The sequence below is a fragment of the Coregonus clupeaformis genome, chromosome 37 (genome assembly GCF_020615455.1).
Source record: "Coregonus clupeaformis isolate EN_2021a chromosome 37, ASM2061545v1, whole genome shotgun sequence".
NCBI lineage: Eukaryota > Metazoa > Chordata > Actinopteri > Salmoniformes > Salmonidae > Coregonus > Coregonus clupeaformis.
Window position 1 is genome coordinate 32,419,755 of NC_059228.1, and position 17,019 is coordinate 32,436,773.

Sequence of the window (17,019 nt, forward strand, 5' to 3'; positions counted from 1 at the left end):
ATCAGGTGCACAGTTAGATCATCTTGCAGTATACAAAAAAACATTATACATATACAGCCATACATGATCATAAGCAATGCACTTCTGTAATTACTTTTCTATAGAACTCAATGGGCCAGTTTCCTGGACACAGATTAAGCCTAGTCCTGGACTAAAAAGCTATTTCTATGGAGATTCTTCATTGATAATTATTTTTAGTTTAGGACTAGGCTTAGGCCTCCCTGTAGGAATTCTAGAAACATACCAGAAACTTATAGTTTTACTCACGTGGGCATTCTGGAAATGATACCAGCTGACACTGAGGTGACGACGTCACTGACGCAGGCCACCGGGGATCCATCCTTCAGCAGGCTCACAACCAGCTCTACAACCATCAAGCCCATAAAGAACGGGGTGGCCTGCAGTCACAGCAAAGGAGAACAAATATGAATCAACAGTCCAAGCACAATGAAAACTCCACCACTTTTATGTCTTGTGTGTCTTTGAACGCTTACAGTAACCTCACATGTTTGACTTGGAAAATGAACAAGAGGACATGGTGTAAAAAGGGCTTTCATGTCTTGTGATGCATGATGTTTCCCTGATGGCTCTATGGTGAAGCTACACAGGGATAGTCACATATCATCTCTCTCTGAGGATTTATTTCAGCTTCCAGTGGAGAAGAAAACACTTGAACAATCCATACAAATAATATTTGGAGGAACCTTTCCTTTCAATAGGTCCTGTTACGTCACATGACCAGACGACTATACGTGCACATTTCGCAAACAACGTGTATGATTGATAATAGTTCAGACTGAAAACATGTATACCTGATGTGTCTGAATATTATCCATCCATATATAATAAGTAAGTAAGGTAAAAAAGTGGACCACGTCTGTAAAATGTATATAGTATGTTCATGTAACAAAACAAAAAACTAACAAAAAAAGGTGTATAAACAAAGTTATTATTTTGGCCTCCGATGAGGGCCATTTTTGAATGGGCCAAAAAACAAAAAAACATGTATGTCTTCATATGACTAAAGTTATTATGTGATATTCTTTCGTATTCCATTCTATAAGTATGCTACATACAGTATCTGCTGCATTAGGTATTATATAGGTGTGAAGTATGCAAGAACAGAACTTACTAGGAAATTACTAGAGGTTACCAAAAATATTTCTATCATGTCATAATTGTGACTTGAACAGTATGTTGGACCTGTCGGCTAGTCTTAGCAAATGACCATGTCACTCCTGTGATTGACCTGACCTGGTCACCTAAACATTCATCTGATCACATTACTGCACCCAGGGAGTGTGTGTGGAATGTGGATTGCGAGGTGTAGACCTGGAGGTGGAATAGGATGTGTGTGTGTGTGTGTGTGTGTGTGTGTGTGTGTGTGTGTGTTGGGGGCGAGCGAGAGGACCACGAGGGACCGGTGATCACACGCTACACTCCAACATCTGGCAGAGGACTGACGGACTGCATCTAACAAATGGGCTCAGAGTGCAAGCACTCTCTCTCCAAACCCACTGAGTGAGAGAGAGATTATCATTTTGGATTCTGGCTTGAACATTCCCTCTTTTTCTCATGTCTAGAGTATTGTTTTACCTCATCAGGGCTGTGTTCTTGACAGCTTTCCACTTCGGGACAGAAATTATTTGGGAAGGAATTCAGGTTCTCATGCCATGCAAAAAAGGGGGTTGTTTTGGACTTTTGAAAAATCTTTTTTAATATGTGTTTGACCTTCACAACCACTGTGTTTACTCTGTGTGGCATTTTCCTCCAAACAACAGGACAAATGAAAACAAGTCTTATTAAGGCTGTAACATACTTTGGGCTTGTGAAAATTGTCAAGGGAGTCTTTAATAGTTGTATATAAATCTTTGTTTTTGGTCTTAGATCTTGCAAGGCAAATGACATTTGTGGAACAGATGTTGGTATTTTCCAAAATAGGGCCATTTTTATCAGGTTGTAGATGAGTGACGTTAGCCGGGGGTATGTGAAAGGGAAGACACAAACCCTGTACACTCTCTTATGAGAGTACAGTTATGTCCACTTTGATCTAAAGTAACAGGTAGAATGTATCTTGTTGCAACTGGATAATCAATTAAACTACTGCAGGAATTAAATCAGACAAGCAATGTTTATGCAGTGTTTTTATTTATAAACAACTTATTTACATACTGAGCTATGATGATAACCACGCTATACTAGGGTTCAATAGACCAGCGGCTTTTGTAGAGGGACTGGTAATGATGCTTTGTGGGTGATAGTTGTTGATGTGATCTGAGGGTCCCGAGTTTGAGCCCAGATTGGGACAAGGAGAGGGACGGAAGCAAAACTGTTACATATGAGCTAGTTTGCTACAGCAGGAAAAGAATCCTGCTGCAACAGAAAATGTGGATTATAATGAATTGCCATTTTTGTAGCAAACTTTTTGTAGCATCCAGGCTCTGTCGTAGCTGGCCACGACCGGGAGACCCATGGGGCGGCGCACAATTGGCCCAGCGTCGTCCAGGGTAGGGGAGGGAATGGCCGGCAGGGATGTAGCTCAGTTGGTAGAGCATGGCTTTTGCAACGCCAGGGTTGTGGGTTCGATTCCCACGAGGGGCCAGTATGAAAAAAATTAAAAATTAAATAATGTATGCACTCACTAACTGTAAGTCGCTCTGGATAAGAGCATCTGCTAAATGACTAAAATGTAAATGTAAAATGTTGTAGGGGTTGATACATTTTTCGTAAGGAAAAATCAAGTCTGAAATTTCAAAGTGGAAATTACTAACTTCAGAAGCCTTTTCAAACCTCAAATACACTACCAGTTTTACATTTCCTGCATTGCATGAAAGTTCTCCTGCAACAGGGTGATCAAATTAAGATCCTACATCTGTACATACAGTCAACCAAATGTTTTTGACACTTACAGTGGGGGAAAAAAGTATTTAGTCAGCCACCAATTGTGCAAGTTCCCCCACTTAAAAAGATGAGAGAGGCCTGTAATTTTCATCATAGGTACACGTCAACTATGACAGACAAATTGAGGAAAAAAATTCCAGAAAATCACATTGTAGGATTTTTTATGAATTTATTTGCAAATTATGGTGGAAAATAAGTATTTGGTCACCTACAAACAAGCAATATTTCTGGCTCTCACAGACCTGTAACTTCTTCTTTAAGAGGCTCCTCTGTCCTCCACTCGTTACCTGTATTAATGGCACCTGTTTGAACTTGTTATCAGTATAAAAGACACCTGTCCACAACCTCAAACAGTCACACTCCAAACTCCACTATGGCCAAGACCAAAGAGCTGTCAAAGGACACCAGAAACAAAATTGTAGACCTGCACCAGGCTGGGAAGACTGAATCTGCAATAGGTAAGCAGCTTGGTTTGAAGAAATCAACTGTGGGAGCAATTATTAGGAAATGGAAGACATACAAGACCACTGATAATCTCCCTCGATCTGGGGCTCCACGCAAGATCTCACCCCGTGGGGTCAAAATGATCACAAGAACGGTGAGCAAAAATCCCAGAACCACACGGGGGGACCTAGTGAATGACCTGCAGAGAGCTGGGACCAAAGTAACAAAGCCTACCATCAGTAACACACTACGCCGCCAGGGACTCAAATCCTGCAGTGCCAGACGTGTCCCCCTGCTTAAGCCAGTACATGTCCAGGCCCGTCTGAAGTTTGCTAGAGTGCATTTGGATGATCCAGAAGAGGATTGGGAGAATGTCATATGGTCAGATGAAACCAAAATAGTAAAAACTCAACTCGTTGTGTTTGGAGGACAAAGAATGCTGAGTTGCACCATACCTACTGGGAAGCATGGGGGTGGAAACATCATGCTTTGGGGCTATTTTTCTGCAAAGGGACCAGGACGACTGATCCGTGTAAAGGAAAGAATGAATGGGGCCATGTATCGTGAGATTTTGAGTGAAAACCTCCTTCCATCAGCAAGGGCATTGAAGATGAAACGTGGCTGGGTCTTTCAGCATGACAATGATCCCAAACACACCAGCCCGGGCAACGAAGGAGTGGCTTCGTAAGAAGCATTTCAAGGTCCTGGAGTGGCCTAGCCAGTCTCCAGATCTCAACCCCATAGAAAATCTTTGGAGGGAGTTGAAAGTCCGTGTTGCCCAGCGACAGCCCCCAAAACATCACTGCTCTAGAGGAGATCTGCATGGAAGAATGGGCCAAAATACCAGCAACAGTGTGTGGAAACCTTGTGAAGACTTACAGAAAACGTTTGACCTGTGTCATTGCCAACAAAGGGTATATAACAAAGTATTGAGAAACTTTTGTTATTGACCAAATACTTATTTTCCACCATAATTTGCAAATCAATTCATTAAAAATTCTACAATGTGATTTTCTGGATTTTTTTTCCTCATTTTGTCTGTCATAGTTGACGTGTACCTATGATGAAAATTACAGGCCTCTCTCATCTTTTTAAGTGGGAGAACTTGCACAATTGGTGGCTGACTAAATACTTTTTTCCCCCACTGTATATGTAGGCTATCCTACACAGACTAGTGCACATAGTGATGACTACATCACAAACAACAACCAGCATCGAAAGGGGCGTGATACACCCATGCAAACATCACATAAAACTGTCTAACAATACTGTAGTAGATTAGGTTGTTTTATTACAGTATGTTTGGAGCAGGATTAGGACACTTAGGAGTCCTGCTGTTTGGATAATAGTTTTTTCTCTATTCATATGTGATTATAGATGCCTGTTAAAATGTGAGCTTTATCCCTCAAATAACAAACGTGTTGATTTTAGGATTTATCATGCAGATGTCACAATAAAAAGTATTGGTGTGATCTGTTATTTTGCACTGAGTGCTCTTGAGTCAAAAGTGGTCCTAAAATACAACAATATTTAACAGACATTCCCCCATTCGACAGAACCAGGCACACCTCCTCACACTCATGAGCAAATGCATATTGTTTGTCTAAAACTAAGGATTTGTGAGACAAATTGAAAAATAAATGTACTAATATAATATTATATGAAAATATTAACCATATAGCCAACATTCAACCCCATATTTGACATAAACAACAACAGCAACTAAACTTCTACAGTGTTTGTATCTTTATACAATGTTATGTAATAGCTCCACGAAGACAAGAGTATACTGTCTTAACTAGGCTACTGTAGAAACCAGTGTAGCGAGTTTCTCACTGTATAGCACCACTTCCCTGAGGGTTCCCACGGGGTTTGTGAGTTGTTTGTGACCATTTTTGTGAATATTTATGAACATACAGTAGTCTTTATGATATCATTCAAAGTGTGCAGACTTTCTTTCGCTATGTTTAGACATTTCAAGTGTGTCACTCCTAGCATGAGCAGCACACTATCGATTGTCAAAAAACACATAAAAGTGCTCCAGCGTGTTCAATAACGAACTCACCTGTTGAAGGTATGGCGGGACATCCTCCAAATTTTCAAATGATGATTCGTTCGGTGTGACCATGTAAAACATGGACCGAATACCCTTGGTCAAGCGGCATACACCCATGAATTGCGCCATTGTATGCGCCTTCAATCCGTCAATCCCACTACGCAAGGTGATGCCAAACCGATCGTCTGGGGAAATTTAACTACCAGGCGGGTAATTGGGTACATTTATTGGCACTCTCCGGAGGCGGGATACAGTAAGTGGATCATAGGTCAGGTGCGGGGTTGATTGTTTTGTCTCAGGGCTGACAATGCCTTTAGCTGCCATTAAATCTTACCATAGTATCAATTACAGAAGTGAAACGATAACAACAAATAAGTCCGGTGGTCTTTCATGTATATTATGAACAAACCAGCTATGACATTTTGTATTTTTAGCCTGTATGGCAAGCTGTCAGACAATTCTGTCTGTGGTCTGTCTTTACTCTTACGTTCCCTTGATTTGCAGGTCATGGATAATTGTTAGGTATCGAATAGTGAAGCCCTATTATTTCTCGTGAAATGTAATTAGCCTATTAATTGATGTTAAATATGTCAACTTTCAAACGTTTTTCTTGCTGGAGAGGAGAGGCTATTTCGAAAAGGAGAATGTTGCATCACCTGACATGAAAAGAAGGCAGAGAGCATTAAATAATAAACTGCGCAGAAAGGAGATAGTGGGGAGATTGGTGACATTTGGCTTACAAACTGGGAGCAGTTATCAGTTTTAGAAATCTTAAATTGTAAAAAAAAATACTTGCATGGGTGATTGTGCATTTAATTTAAAGGTCCAATGCAGCCGTTTTTATCTCAATATCAAATCATTTCTGGGTAACAATTAAGTAGATTTTTAGTTTTTTTTAAAGTACTATTTCTCAAGCAAGAATTTGGCTAGGACTGTGGTCTGAGTGGGGAGGGGAAAACTGAAAAATAGCTGTTATTGGGAAAGGTTTGGAAAGCTCTTTGCTATTGGTCTATTAACCAATGTACTGCCTGGTGTAGTCACCAGGAAGGCGGAAACTCCCGCCCTTGCAAACCTGATGATTACAAGGTCCTGTGTATATTGTATTTTCAACCAGCAACTATCAGGAAATGACACTGATCAAATTTCTTCACACTTTTACAGTGTTAGTTTCATCAGCTGTTGTACAATATGATACATAACACACTAAAAACAGAATTTTGCACTGGGCCTTTAATAGGTACAGTATGATTATAATGAATTCATACTGTTTCATCATGTTTACCACACACAAGTGTTTCATTTAGCTTTTGGTCAAAACTACACTTTATTGCTAGCTTGCACTAAATACTGTTCTAGCTCCAAATTAGAATGCACACTCACATTGTGGTGAAAGAGGAGATCAAGTCTTGAAATGATTCAATGATTTTGTAATAGAATATGATCCTTTCGCAGGTTCTCCTGTGGGGCTTTGGCAGAAGTCCTGAGTCCTGACCCTGCCCTGAGGAAAAGGTGAATTCACCCCATCAACAGCTCTCTACATGTTGGCTAATGTTTAATTCATGGAATCTCAGTTCACAGCATAGTCATACATTACCCTGGATTCATGTGGATGGGAGGCATCGTGAAGTTATTCAACCCAACATGAATTCCATTTACCTCTGGTTTAATTTATTTGATCTGAGAAGCATTTCAGTAGAACCTCTGTTCATGAGATATTCATGTCAGTTTTGTTTACAAATATCATTCAGGCAGAAGAAAATGGCCGCTAAGAAACGTCAGAAATGTTTATTACTGTGTGAGTGGTATAGTGTGTATAAGAAATTATTGCTAGAGCGAAGGTAAGAAAAATACAGATAATTAAGTTCAGAGTATACTGTATATTAGCTGAGCAAATTTGATTCTCCTGCACACTTGATTTAATCAATAATTTGATTACATCGCAATTTATATGACATACAGTAGAAACCAATTGAGGCAAGTGTTCAACAGTGCAAATCAAAAGCATAAACTTGCCCCTTTTTCAATGCAAGACACACAACATGGAATGTTCATAACAATTCGGCCAATTCTGAATCTGAATTTGTCCTAATATTCTAATAATATTTTCTGCTTCCAAGAACAGAGCGTTGAGTGGAGGCACGTTCGTAACGTACCTTAATGTGCATTGACCTTTTGCAATATCTCATATTCCCGCATTGGGTTCGCAGTTCTTGAAACGTATAGGTGATCTTAGTTTTGGTTTAACCAATGTCCTTAACATGTATCTTCTTAGATCAAGTAACACACGTCATTTCTTTGTACATTTGTACACATTTATTTAGCATCGTTGAACTCTGCTAACGACAACCAGATAACATGTCCTTTTAAGGACGTTCCTGAGACGTGAGGCTGAGCACACTTTGAGGAGGCGTGGCCTGCTGCTGTGCATCATAAGTGAGCATGCTCGGAACTCTGGTCGCTGTCGTGACTGTCCTCATTGGCCAGGGAGTCTGTGGAGTGATGAAGAGCCGCTATGCCGGAGAACTCGGATGGCAGCAATGTCCCCTTTTTCACGTTCACCAGTTCTTTTTCCCTCGCTACCGCCCCCTGTTGACCTCCTTTCACTCGTTTCCACTTCATCCTCCTGTTCTGGAACCACACCTTTACCTGTGGAACAACCACAAAAGACAAGTTGAGTTATTCTGAAAAGAACAGCAAAATGGCCATTGAAGGGGGGGGGGGGGGTGTACATTTTGCATAGCTGGATACTGTTAAGAATACTGAGTAGTCCTATTAAAAGACCAGGATATTGGTCAAATGGTAAGCCTGGTACCTGATACAGGCACTGCTGTAAAGGTTTGGCAGCTATTTCTATACTGTAGCAGTGATTATGTGCTGATGTACTGTCACATTCCCTGGCATCTGCTGCTTCCTCATTTCCCTGACTCGACAACTCCTCCAGTATTTACGTCTCCCAGAATGATGATTAGGCTGTTGCTTAAAATGGTTTACGCAGAGGATTGGGTCCGAGTAGCCGTGAGAGTCAACACTGACTGGGTTCTGGATGAGTCTCTCTTTCTCTCCTTGTGTTTGGTTGGTTTATTTTGGGGAGTGTCATGCTGTGGGGCCTAGCTGGGTCACATGGGAAGGAAGTCACTTGATTTTACACACAACGTTTGTCTTAAACCTTCAACGATACATGCCATGCTGACGATCACATCAGTGGTGGTTATGGATATTTTTGTTGTTGTTGCTATGTTACCTAATTTACATGTTTGTGATATATCACTCAAAGGTATTTTTAGTTCAGCGACCAATTTCCCATTTGTCAATGTGTCAATGAGTCCAGTCCATTGAGTTTCGTAGTTATAAAATCCCTATCAGGTTGACGGGCAGAGTTCCAACCTCGGCCACCCAGATTTCCTACTGTCATTACTGTAAGTGGATCGACCTTAAAATACATCTGCAATCTTGCACTTTTCTCTCCTGGTATTGAGAGTGCAGTAAGGCAAGGTGCATGTCACCGAGTTTGCTGTCACACGCTACTGTATAGTACATGTTATTTCTACTAATGCTATCTTCAGTGGGCTAATGACTCAATTACTTATAATGTTATTATTATAACTGGTTTGTATGGGCTGTTTTGCAGTCATATTTGTTACTAAATATGAGTTTCCATGTTACTGAAGGTATGTCACAGGCCTGTCTGAGTCATGTAATGCTTAAGGGATTATGTTGACTCTGGAATAACAGGTAGGTTCATGTTCTCTAAGAGTTGGTTATGAATTAGAATTTGACATAAGAAAAATATTGGATGTTCTAAGCACATGTACTAGGCTGTTATGGGGTAATTACATAAATACTTAATGGATTAACCCAGTGGTATTCACTGTGGTAAGGGTGATGGAATGTAAAGTGTGGCCATTATTTGTTGTTACATTAATGTTTAGATGGTAGGCATAATATTTTTAATCTTAGTTTATGGTTATATTTGGGCATTTGGAATGACTTTTAGAAATCTTACATTGAAGCGCTTTTTTCGAAAAAATCGAAAAAGAAAAAAGAAAAAAATATATATATGTACAGTGTAAGGCCTCACACCCAAATGGTTATGCAGGAGGAAAGTACTTTGTGGTAGAATGTAATGTCCTGATCTTAATACAAAATGAAATTCAGGTTTTGAGTCTCCGATGTTACATAAAAAACATATACTGTCAGGAGCTAATCTGTTCTATCCATGTAATCCCTACTGTACTATATATAACAAACTACCTACGGTCAGATGAATGCCATGTGAAATATAGCTTCTCTCTGACACCCCAAATAGGTGTTACAGAACACTGTTCGATGTTTCCTTCCCCGCAATTTGTCTACTATTATGTATTTCATGTGACTGTGTTTACAGCGGCCCCTCTGCCTACGCTCTGATACTAATTTGTCCTAGCTGGGGGAAACAGGAAGTGACTTGCTAGACAGCACCTCCTGCCTTTGTGCCTGTCTCCATTACTTGACTGTAGGCTGACTGAAAGAATAGACACAAATATCTGGAATATGATAGTCCCTCTTCACAGTCACAGCTGGAGCACAACAGCACACAAACCAGAAGTTCTAAAGTTAGGAAAACACCGTAGCTCCGAAAACCTCTGCATGGTCTAACTGAGGCAGTCTTTTCCCACCACCCGGCATTAATGTGTTATGGGGACAATATGTCTGAACCCAAAGGGATAAGTGGGAGAATGAGGTTAGAGTGGTGACATTACATACTTGTCTCTCTGTGAGATCGAGGTTGACTGCTATCTCGTAGCGCCTCAGTCTCGTCAGATAGTTGTGATGGGCGAACTCGGCCTCCAGCTCACGGATCTGCTCCTTGGTGAACGCCGTCCGCTCCTTCCTGGGTTTGCTGCTCACATCTGACTTGTAATTCCCGTCTTGGGACTCTGAAATCAAACACCGCACACATTTTTTCTTTCCAGTCTGGGAGATTTATACTCAAAGAAAATAATGATAAAATGAGTGTTATATGGCAGGTGCAAGCCAGAGACACAAATACAGGCAGAGGAGGGAAGGAGTCAGGTATGGGAAACAATGGGAGCTGCCAATCACCTTTTATTGTAGCGGCATTGTTTATGCACACTGTAAGTGGCTGGGAGGACCCAGGAGCGTCTACACATGTGCCTGTTTCTGGCAGCTGTGCTCTCTCACACACACAATGAGCTGGCTCCTACTCTTTCCAATGTGGAGTTCATTTGTCTTACTGTTAATGGAATCGGCTGCTACCCCCGTAGTTTTAATATGGAACGAAACAGCTCTGCAGGATGTGTAAAAATATGTTTCCTCAGTTTATTTACGTCAATTTTATAAGTGTCTCCTCTTTATGACTAACAAGCTGCCAACTCACAACAATTTGCAAAGGAGTTTTTTTTTCCAATCTCTTCTTTAGATTGGTGTTGTTTTATTTTGAACAATATTGTCAAACTTTTTAACTGACTCACTGAGAATGGCTAGACTATGAGATGGACTACAGGGAGAGTAACACGTATGTCAGTCTGGTTTTGACCTATGATTATGATTACGACATCACACACGGGGACAAACTGTTACGATTCCCCAGTTAACCAGCATGAAGCAGTGAAGATCCCTTTTTTTGCAAATATATGCAAGTCTACCACCTATTGATTCACTGGAGTGAGGAAATTGTTTTATTGAGACTTAAAGGATTTATTGTGGATAAAACATCTACTTGTCATTCCCATTCTGTTTCAACCTCAGGAGAAGATATTGTTGCTTTTTGTTTTTCACTGTTTCTCAGAAGAAACATGTATTGTTAATTTGGTTCCTATTGTGACCAGACTTTGTGGTTAGGCCTTTTGGATATGCTTCAGTTGCACATTGAACTTCAAGGCAACAGCGATTGCATGCTAATTCATCTGCGGTTCTGTTCTGCACTGTGTGTTAATCCAACAGGCGCTTCCAACGACAAACTGTAAATAGGCTGGGAGTTTACAGGCCAGGGCCAGGCCAGATACACCACCAGCCATGGGAGTCACTCACTCCGCCACGTCACAGGAGACACTCCGAGAAACTTCTTGAAGTTCTTACTGAAAAAGTGTCTCTTTAAATAATATTTTCTCGCTCTTCTTTTCAAACAAACACATTGCCCATATCTTTTTGTGTCATAGAATATATAGAATAAATGGAAAATTATACTACTTTTGTTTGCAAAAAGGCATTCATCATTGATATTGTGGAGAAAAGGAAAGCAAATGAAAATGTATGTCATAGTGTGTAACTGGCATCCAATACAGGAATACACTGCAAATATATCAGCTAGGTATTCCCAAATAAATTATAAGACTTTCCTTACACTGTGGTAAAGTAGCTGAAATTCTGAGCATCATTGTATGGTGAATAGCAAATGTCCTATAGCTGTTAACCTTCCATCTCAACATGTCTGTAATTTCACCAGGGCAGGCCAACTGTCTGTGTGCCAGAGAGCAGGCCTCATTCAAACATACCTCTTAAATGTATTTACTCTCTGGTAAACACAGACATTGTGTAAGAATAAAAAATAACATGGCCAGCTGCTGGAGACCAGCGCAAAGACGATTTAAAAAGAGTCCCAAGGTTTTACGATACATCCACTACACCACAGCAATTAGGTCCTTGCAGTAACTTTCATCTCTCCACAAAAAGGGGACTAATGGGAGGAAAATACAGCGCCCAGACACTGGGGAGTTATATGGCTCCCAAATGGTCTGAAGCCAGATCAGGGAACCCTTTAAAAAATTGTGTTAGTGTCCCTGCCAACGTTTCTGATGGAGATACTGCAAAATGAAATTATTATACTTTTCACTCCTTTCAGTGTTACATTTGAAGTGTTAAGTGTTTTTCAGTTCATTGGTCAATCATTTTGTAGATTTTATTGACGCATCTTATCTACAGCAGACACAATTTCATTGTGACATAGAATATTGTAATGCTAGATCTACCAAAATAACCTCAGCGTCAATACCCAGAATTGCAAAGCCATGCCTGAGTTAGTCCCTGAGCATCACTTGCTACAGCAGCACTCAAAAATACTCTCCACAATAACAAAATAGGATTCAAGCAATTACTATTACTTAATGTTGAAAATCTATTAAAACTCTCCTAAGAAGTTTTGGTTACACTTTACTTAAAGCCTACATGTATAATGCATTATAATTCAGTTATAATACACAGTAGGAGACTTGGCATGAGCATTTATGATGACCCCCTAACAATGTCGTATAATCATATAATGATCCTCACTAAAAACCAGCCATTTTTGAGTCAGTAAAAATGTTGATACATAGTGATACATAACATTATAAGCCTTATTGTAAGATATGATGTACAGGTGCATAACATCATGTATGAAGCACTGTACCTACAGGCTAAAGTTTTACCAAATTTAAAAATCTGGCAGGTTAACCTCTAGCTCCCTCAGAGCTCCAGTTTACCCAGAGCGGCCATCCCAGGTTACACCAAAGGGCACGGCCATATTCCCTCCAGATGGAACCCTTCAAATTAGCAGGTTTCAAAGAAATACCAGCTGGACCACTCGTCATGTGACAGTGTATACCCTGCAGTCCACCTTTAGGAAAAAATCACACTCAATTATTTGTATTTCTTGACCAGGAGAGTGTTTTGCATGGAAACCTGGGTTCAAGTGTTTTATTATTGTTTTCATATCCAATGTAAAGTTTCACAGGCGGATTTTACTCAGGTTTCAATCCAGATGGTGAAACCAAATCAGTGCTATCTCATCGAATTGGCAACACAGTGCTATTTGGACAGCTGATTGAATAAGCTAACTACGCTCAATAATCAGCATGATTGGTGTTAGCGTGAAGAGAATGTAAGGCCCACGTAATGAGGCTGCAATAACCATTGGAACCAGGGAATTGAAATGGGGCTTGAGGGCCAAGTGTTAGTTTCCAAATGATTTGACCAAGGAGAACAGGAAATAGAGGATGGAATTCTAAATTTGTGAATATAGGAGAGGTTAGTATGGCAAAACAAGAGCAGTATTATAAATATTAATGACTGCCTTCAAAGTTGCACTCTCTTAGCTTAGTAACTTTATGTCGTTTTTCTGGCAATTCAGCATGTTGCTGCTACATAATAACACAAAAAAACATTCCCAACACCTGAACTATTCTATAAGTCAGGTGTGTTAATCATTTCTGTGCATCTTTTTGATATTCCTCTACATCCAAATACCATGAGTCCATATTTTAGTAAAAATAGGATTGTTGTAAGCCTCTGTACAATTATAAAGAAACTTATTTTAAATGCCCCGTCTCTATGCTGTCCATTCATTTCAAACAGAAAGAATATACATTTAATTGTACACTTAAGTAGTTTAAGTCCCTGTGGTTTTGTGAAAATGCTTAATCATCTGTTTGAGTGAGTCGTGTCAGAAGGGATCCATGTCTAAAGTGGCCAACAGCATCCTGTGTGAGTCAGGCGAAACAGGGCACTAATCACATAGGGAAATATCAATCAAGTGTTCAAGTGATGTGTACAGAGCCACAACCAGGTGATCCACACTGAGGGTGTTTAAACAGACAGAGGTCTAGGCCCAGTGCTGCAGGATGACATTCCAGTGACCCGAGATGACGGCAGATATACTTTCCATGGAAAACTGATCAGTCTCTGCTAATATCATGTTGACAACAAAATCTTCCCTTTAAAAAACACTTTAACACTTACAAAGTGATTCATATCGATTAGAAAGGTTGAATAGTAAAATGTTAATATATTAAAGAGATATTGGTATATTCCGAGTTATAAAGACACCGCCAGGCTATGTAATAATGTAGAAATGTATGTTCCAGTTAACTTAACATAATAAATTACCATATTTGCATTGCTTATATTTTGTCGATATTTCTACACTTGATGTGTATAAAGTTCATGGTCCTTTTCACAAACGTAGAAAATCTCAATGATTATGAAATCCAAGGTCACAAGTCACGCCTGTACAGTATCTACTTGAGTTAAATCACTCATTATTCCAAACCTTAGCAATGCAAAATGCATGTTTTCAATTAGACCATATAATTACTTTACACGTGTGTTCTTGTAATGCTGGCAAAACCTTTTTTTATGTTGCATATTAATAACTGCTCAATAGTGATTGACAAAATTATCTTAATTTTATGACAGAAAATGTGTGTAGTAAATGTTTAGGAGTGAAGCACAAAAACATTAGCAGTAAAAAAAATCCAAAAGGTTGGTGGAACAGTTCATACATTATTTAAGACCTTTGAACAAACTGGTAGGAAAGAGAGAGTGTGTTTCTCTGGATGTTTCAAAGTTACGGTTTTAAAATTAAATGTTATATTTAAAGACTATTAACATTGCAACAAATCTATTCAACTGTATATCAGCTGTTTTACATAATGCTACTGTAACTGACATTTTTCATTTGAATATAGTTATTGATTCAATTTCCAAGTCTCTTTTTTGAATTAAACTTTTAGTCAGTGCAATTTATTGAAATTACTACATCAACAATAATCCTGGAACTAAGCGCAATCCACAGTAAGAAAAGCCTAAATCTTCTCGGGTGTTTAGTGTCATTCAAAGCACTGGTGTAGTCTTTTATAATCCATGACATTAATTCTTTACAGTGAGCCTCATTTTCTGCCCCCTAAAAGACCAAAACATGCCAGAAGTCTAATGCCCACACAGAGTTATCGCCTGGCCTTTGCTCTCCCCTTCAGTCAACATACTGTAATTGCCTCTGTTCGTGTCAGCCAACACCTACAAACCACTTTTCAGACAATATTATCCCACATTTTCTGTCATTGAAGCATAAAACTCCACCACTCTGTCTCCACGGAAAGCCTTAGAAGTCTGAGTGGTTATGGCGTTCTTGAAACCACACCAAAATCTAACTCTTCATCTCTTAACGTTAAGGTACAGTTAAGTTATACCCATCTTGAATAAATGCGCTGCAAGTGTATTAAATAATTTTTCATATTTGAACTGTATGACAATTTCTTAATAAGATAAAGACGTGTAGCTTTAGTTTCAACTTATGTTGTGCAACATTATGCTCAACCAATTTTTACATGCAGCCCAAAGAAGAAGGAAGATAAAAATAAATAAAAATGTCAACCCAAAAGTTGATCTTTCCTCTGGTCTTACCTGAGCTGTCACTTTTCCTCTTGCTATTTCTCTTCTCTGCCTCAGCAGGTGACAGTGTCTGTCTTCCAAAGTCTGCAGGCACACAGTTGGCCTCCGTGGGGATGCTGGCACACAGACTGTTCCTGCCAGGGGTGCCTAGGTCTGGGGGTGCGAGGGCACTGTCCTGGGCCGAGTGGGAGTGGGGGTGGGGGTGGCAGAGGTTGTGGCGGGAGCTGGCACTGCCAGGAGAGGGCATCTGTGGCATATGCCAGCCGGCCTGATGCTGAGGCGGGTGATGCTGCTGCTGCTGTGCCGGGTGATGCCCCCGGTGATGGTGGTGCTGCCCGCCGAACAGGCCCTCGTCACCGGGATAGCCGGAGATGATGCAGGCCGAAGGGGAGGAGGTGGCGGTGGAAGAGGCCAGGTCAGGGTAGGAGACGTGGTCCGAGCGTCCGTGGAGAGTCAACGGAGACTGGGTGAAGGCAGGGTGCAGGGCCTGCACAGTGCCATGGCGGCTGCGGAGGCAGTCAAAGAGTGTGTGATCCATCGCATGCAAACACACGGCCCTCCAGAAAGATAAGGAGGGGAGGGGGAGGGGGACAAAAATTGAAAGGTAACAAAAAAGTAAACCAACTAAGTTAAAAAAAAATAGATCAAACAGAAGGCAGAATATCCAAAATCCACTACTTGTGCTCTTTTCTTAGCTTACCCCAAATGTGTCTCCTTGATAAGAGTTCGATAAAAAAAAGTTAATAATCCTGGGCATGCGGACAGTTGCCAGGCTGCGCAGGATAAACAGTGAACCCTAAATAAGCTGCCGGAGAGATTCTCAGATGACAGCAGACAGAGGAGACTGGAGACCCGTGGAGTAGAGTGGAGGGAAAGGTGGTTCCAAGGAACTGCAGTACGAGGGGAGCCGGCAGAGGGAACGTTATAAATAGGCTGTAACGTGAGAGGGAGGCTGGGTCACAGACTGCGTACTACTGACCACATGCAATGAATCTGCACTATTAAAATGGCTGGTGCCTCAGGAAAGAAGGAAATTTATTTTTCGACTTTGGCTATCTGACTTCTGGTGGCCCTTTTTCTTCTAAGAAAATAGTCCATGATGTTTCAGACGTTGATGGTGTTATGTACTAGGGTTGTACCATACTTACCATAAGAGATGGGGTCTGAAATGTGAACAGACATGATATAGGGGTTGAGTCAAGGGATGTCTCATTATGTATTTTCTTACCTTTGTTGATATCATTGTTCAGGTACTTATGTTGCAGCACTTGTTGCTTTGCTTCCTTTGCAAAGCCATCTCATACACCAAAAAAATCATCATTTGGTATATACCAAAAAAACGTTTTACCACAGTATATATATACAGTGAGGGAAAAAAGTATTTGATCCCCTGCTGATTTTGTACGTTTGCCCACTGCCAAAGACATGATCAGTCTATAATTTTAATGGTAGGTTTATTTGAACAGTGAGAG

At 40.4% G+C, this 17,019-nt stretch overlaps 2 protein-coding genes and 1 long non-coding RNA gene across 4 annotated transcripts in view; 1 reads left to right on the forward strand and 2 right to left on the reverse strand.

Annotated features, from left to right (window-relative positions):
• LOC121565512 (alkylglycerol monooxygenase) overlaps positions 1-5,612 on the reverse strand; it is a 37,389-nt gene extending 31,777 nt beyond the window's left edge. For both annotated transcript variants that reach the window (XM_045211616.1, XM_045211615.1), the window contains exons 1-2: positions 5,411-5,612; positions 268-398 (exon numbers count right to left, since the gene is read on the reverse strand). In XM_045211616.1, the coding sequence (XP_045067551.1) occupies positions 268-398; positions 5,411-5,530 (251 nt within the window). In that variant the 5' untranslated portion in view covers positions 5,531-5,612. The remainder of the gene's footprint in view (positions 1-267; positions 399-5,410) is intronic.
• Positions 5,568-13,698, forward strand: LOC123482774. The gene is made up of 3 exons (XR_006657920.1): positions 5,568-5,654; positions 6,854-6,910; positions 11,345-13,698. It is a non-coding gene; the product is annotated as an uncharacterized LOC123482774 (long non-coding RNA).
• LOC121565513 (homeobox protein MOX-2) lies at positions 6,614-16,449 on the reverse strand. The gene is made up of 4 exons (XM_045211617.1): positions 16,248-16,449; positions 15,560-16,104; positions 10,145-10,317; positions 6,614-8,047 (listed from the first exon to the last, which is right to left on the reverse strand). The coding sequence occupies exons 2-4, from the start codon at positions 16,083-16,085 to the stop codon at positions 7,829-7,831; spliced, it is 918 nt and encodes a 305-aa protein (XP_045067552.1). The 5' UTR covers positions 16,086-16,104; positions 16,248-16,449; the 3' UTR covers positions 6,614-7,828.
• Positions 16,450-17,019: the final 570 nt, after the last annotated feature.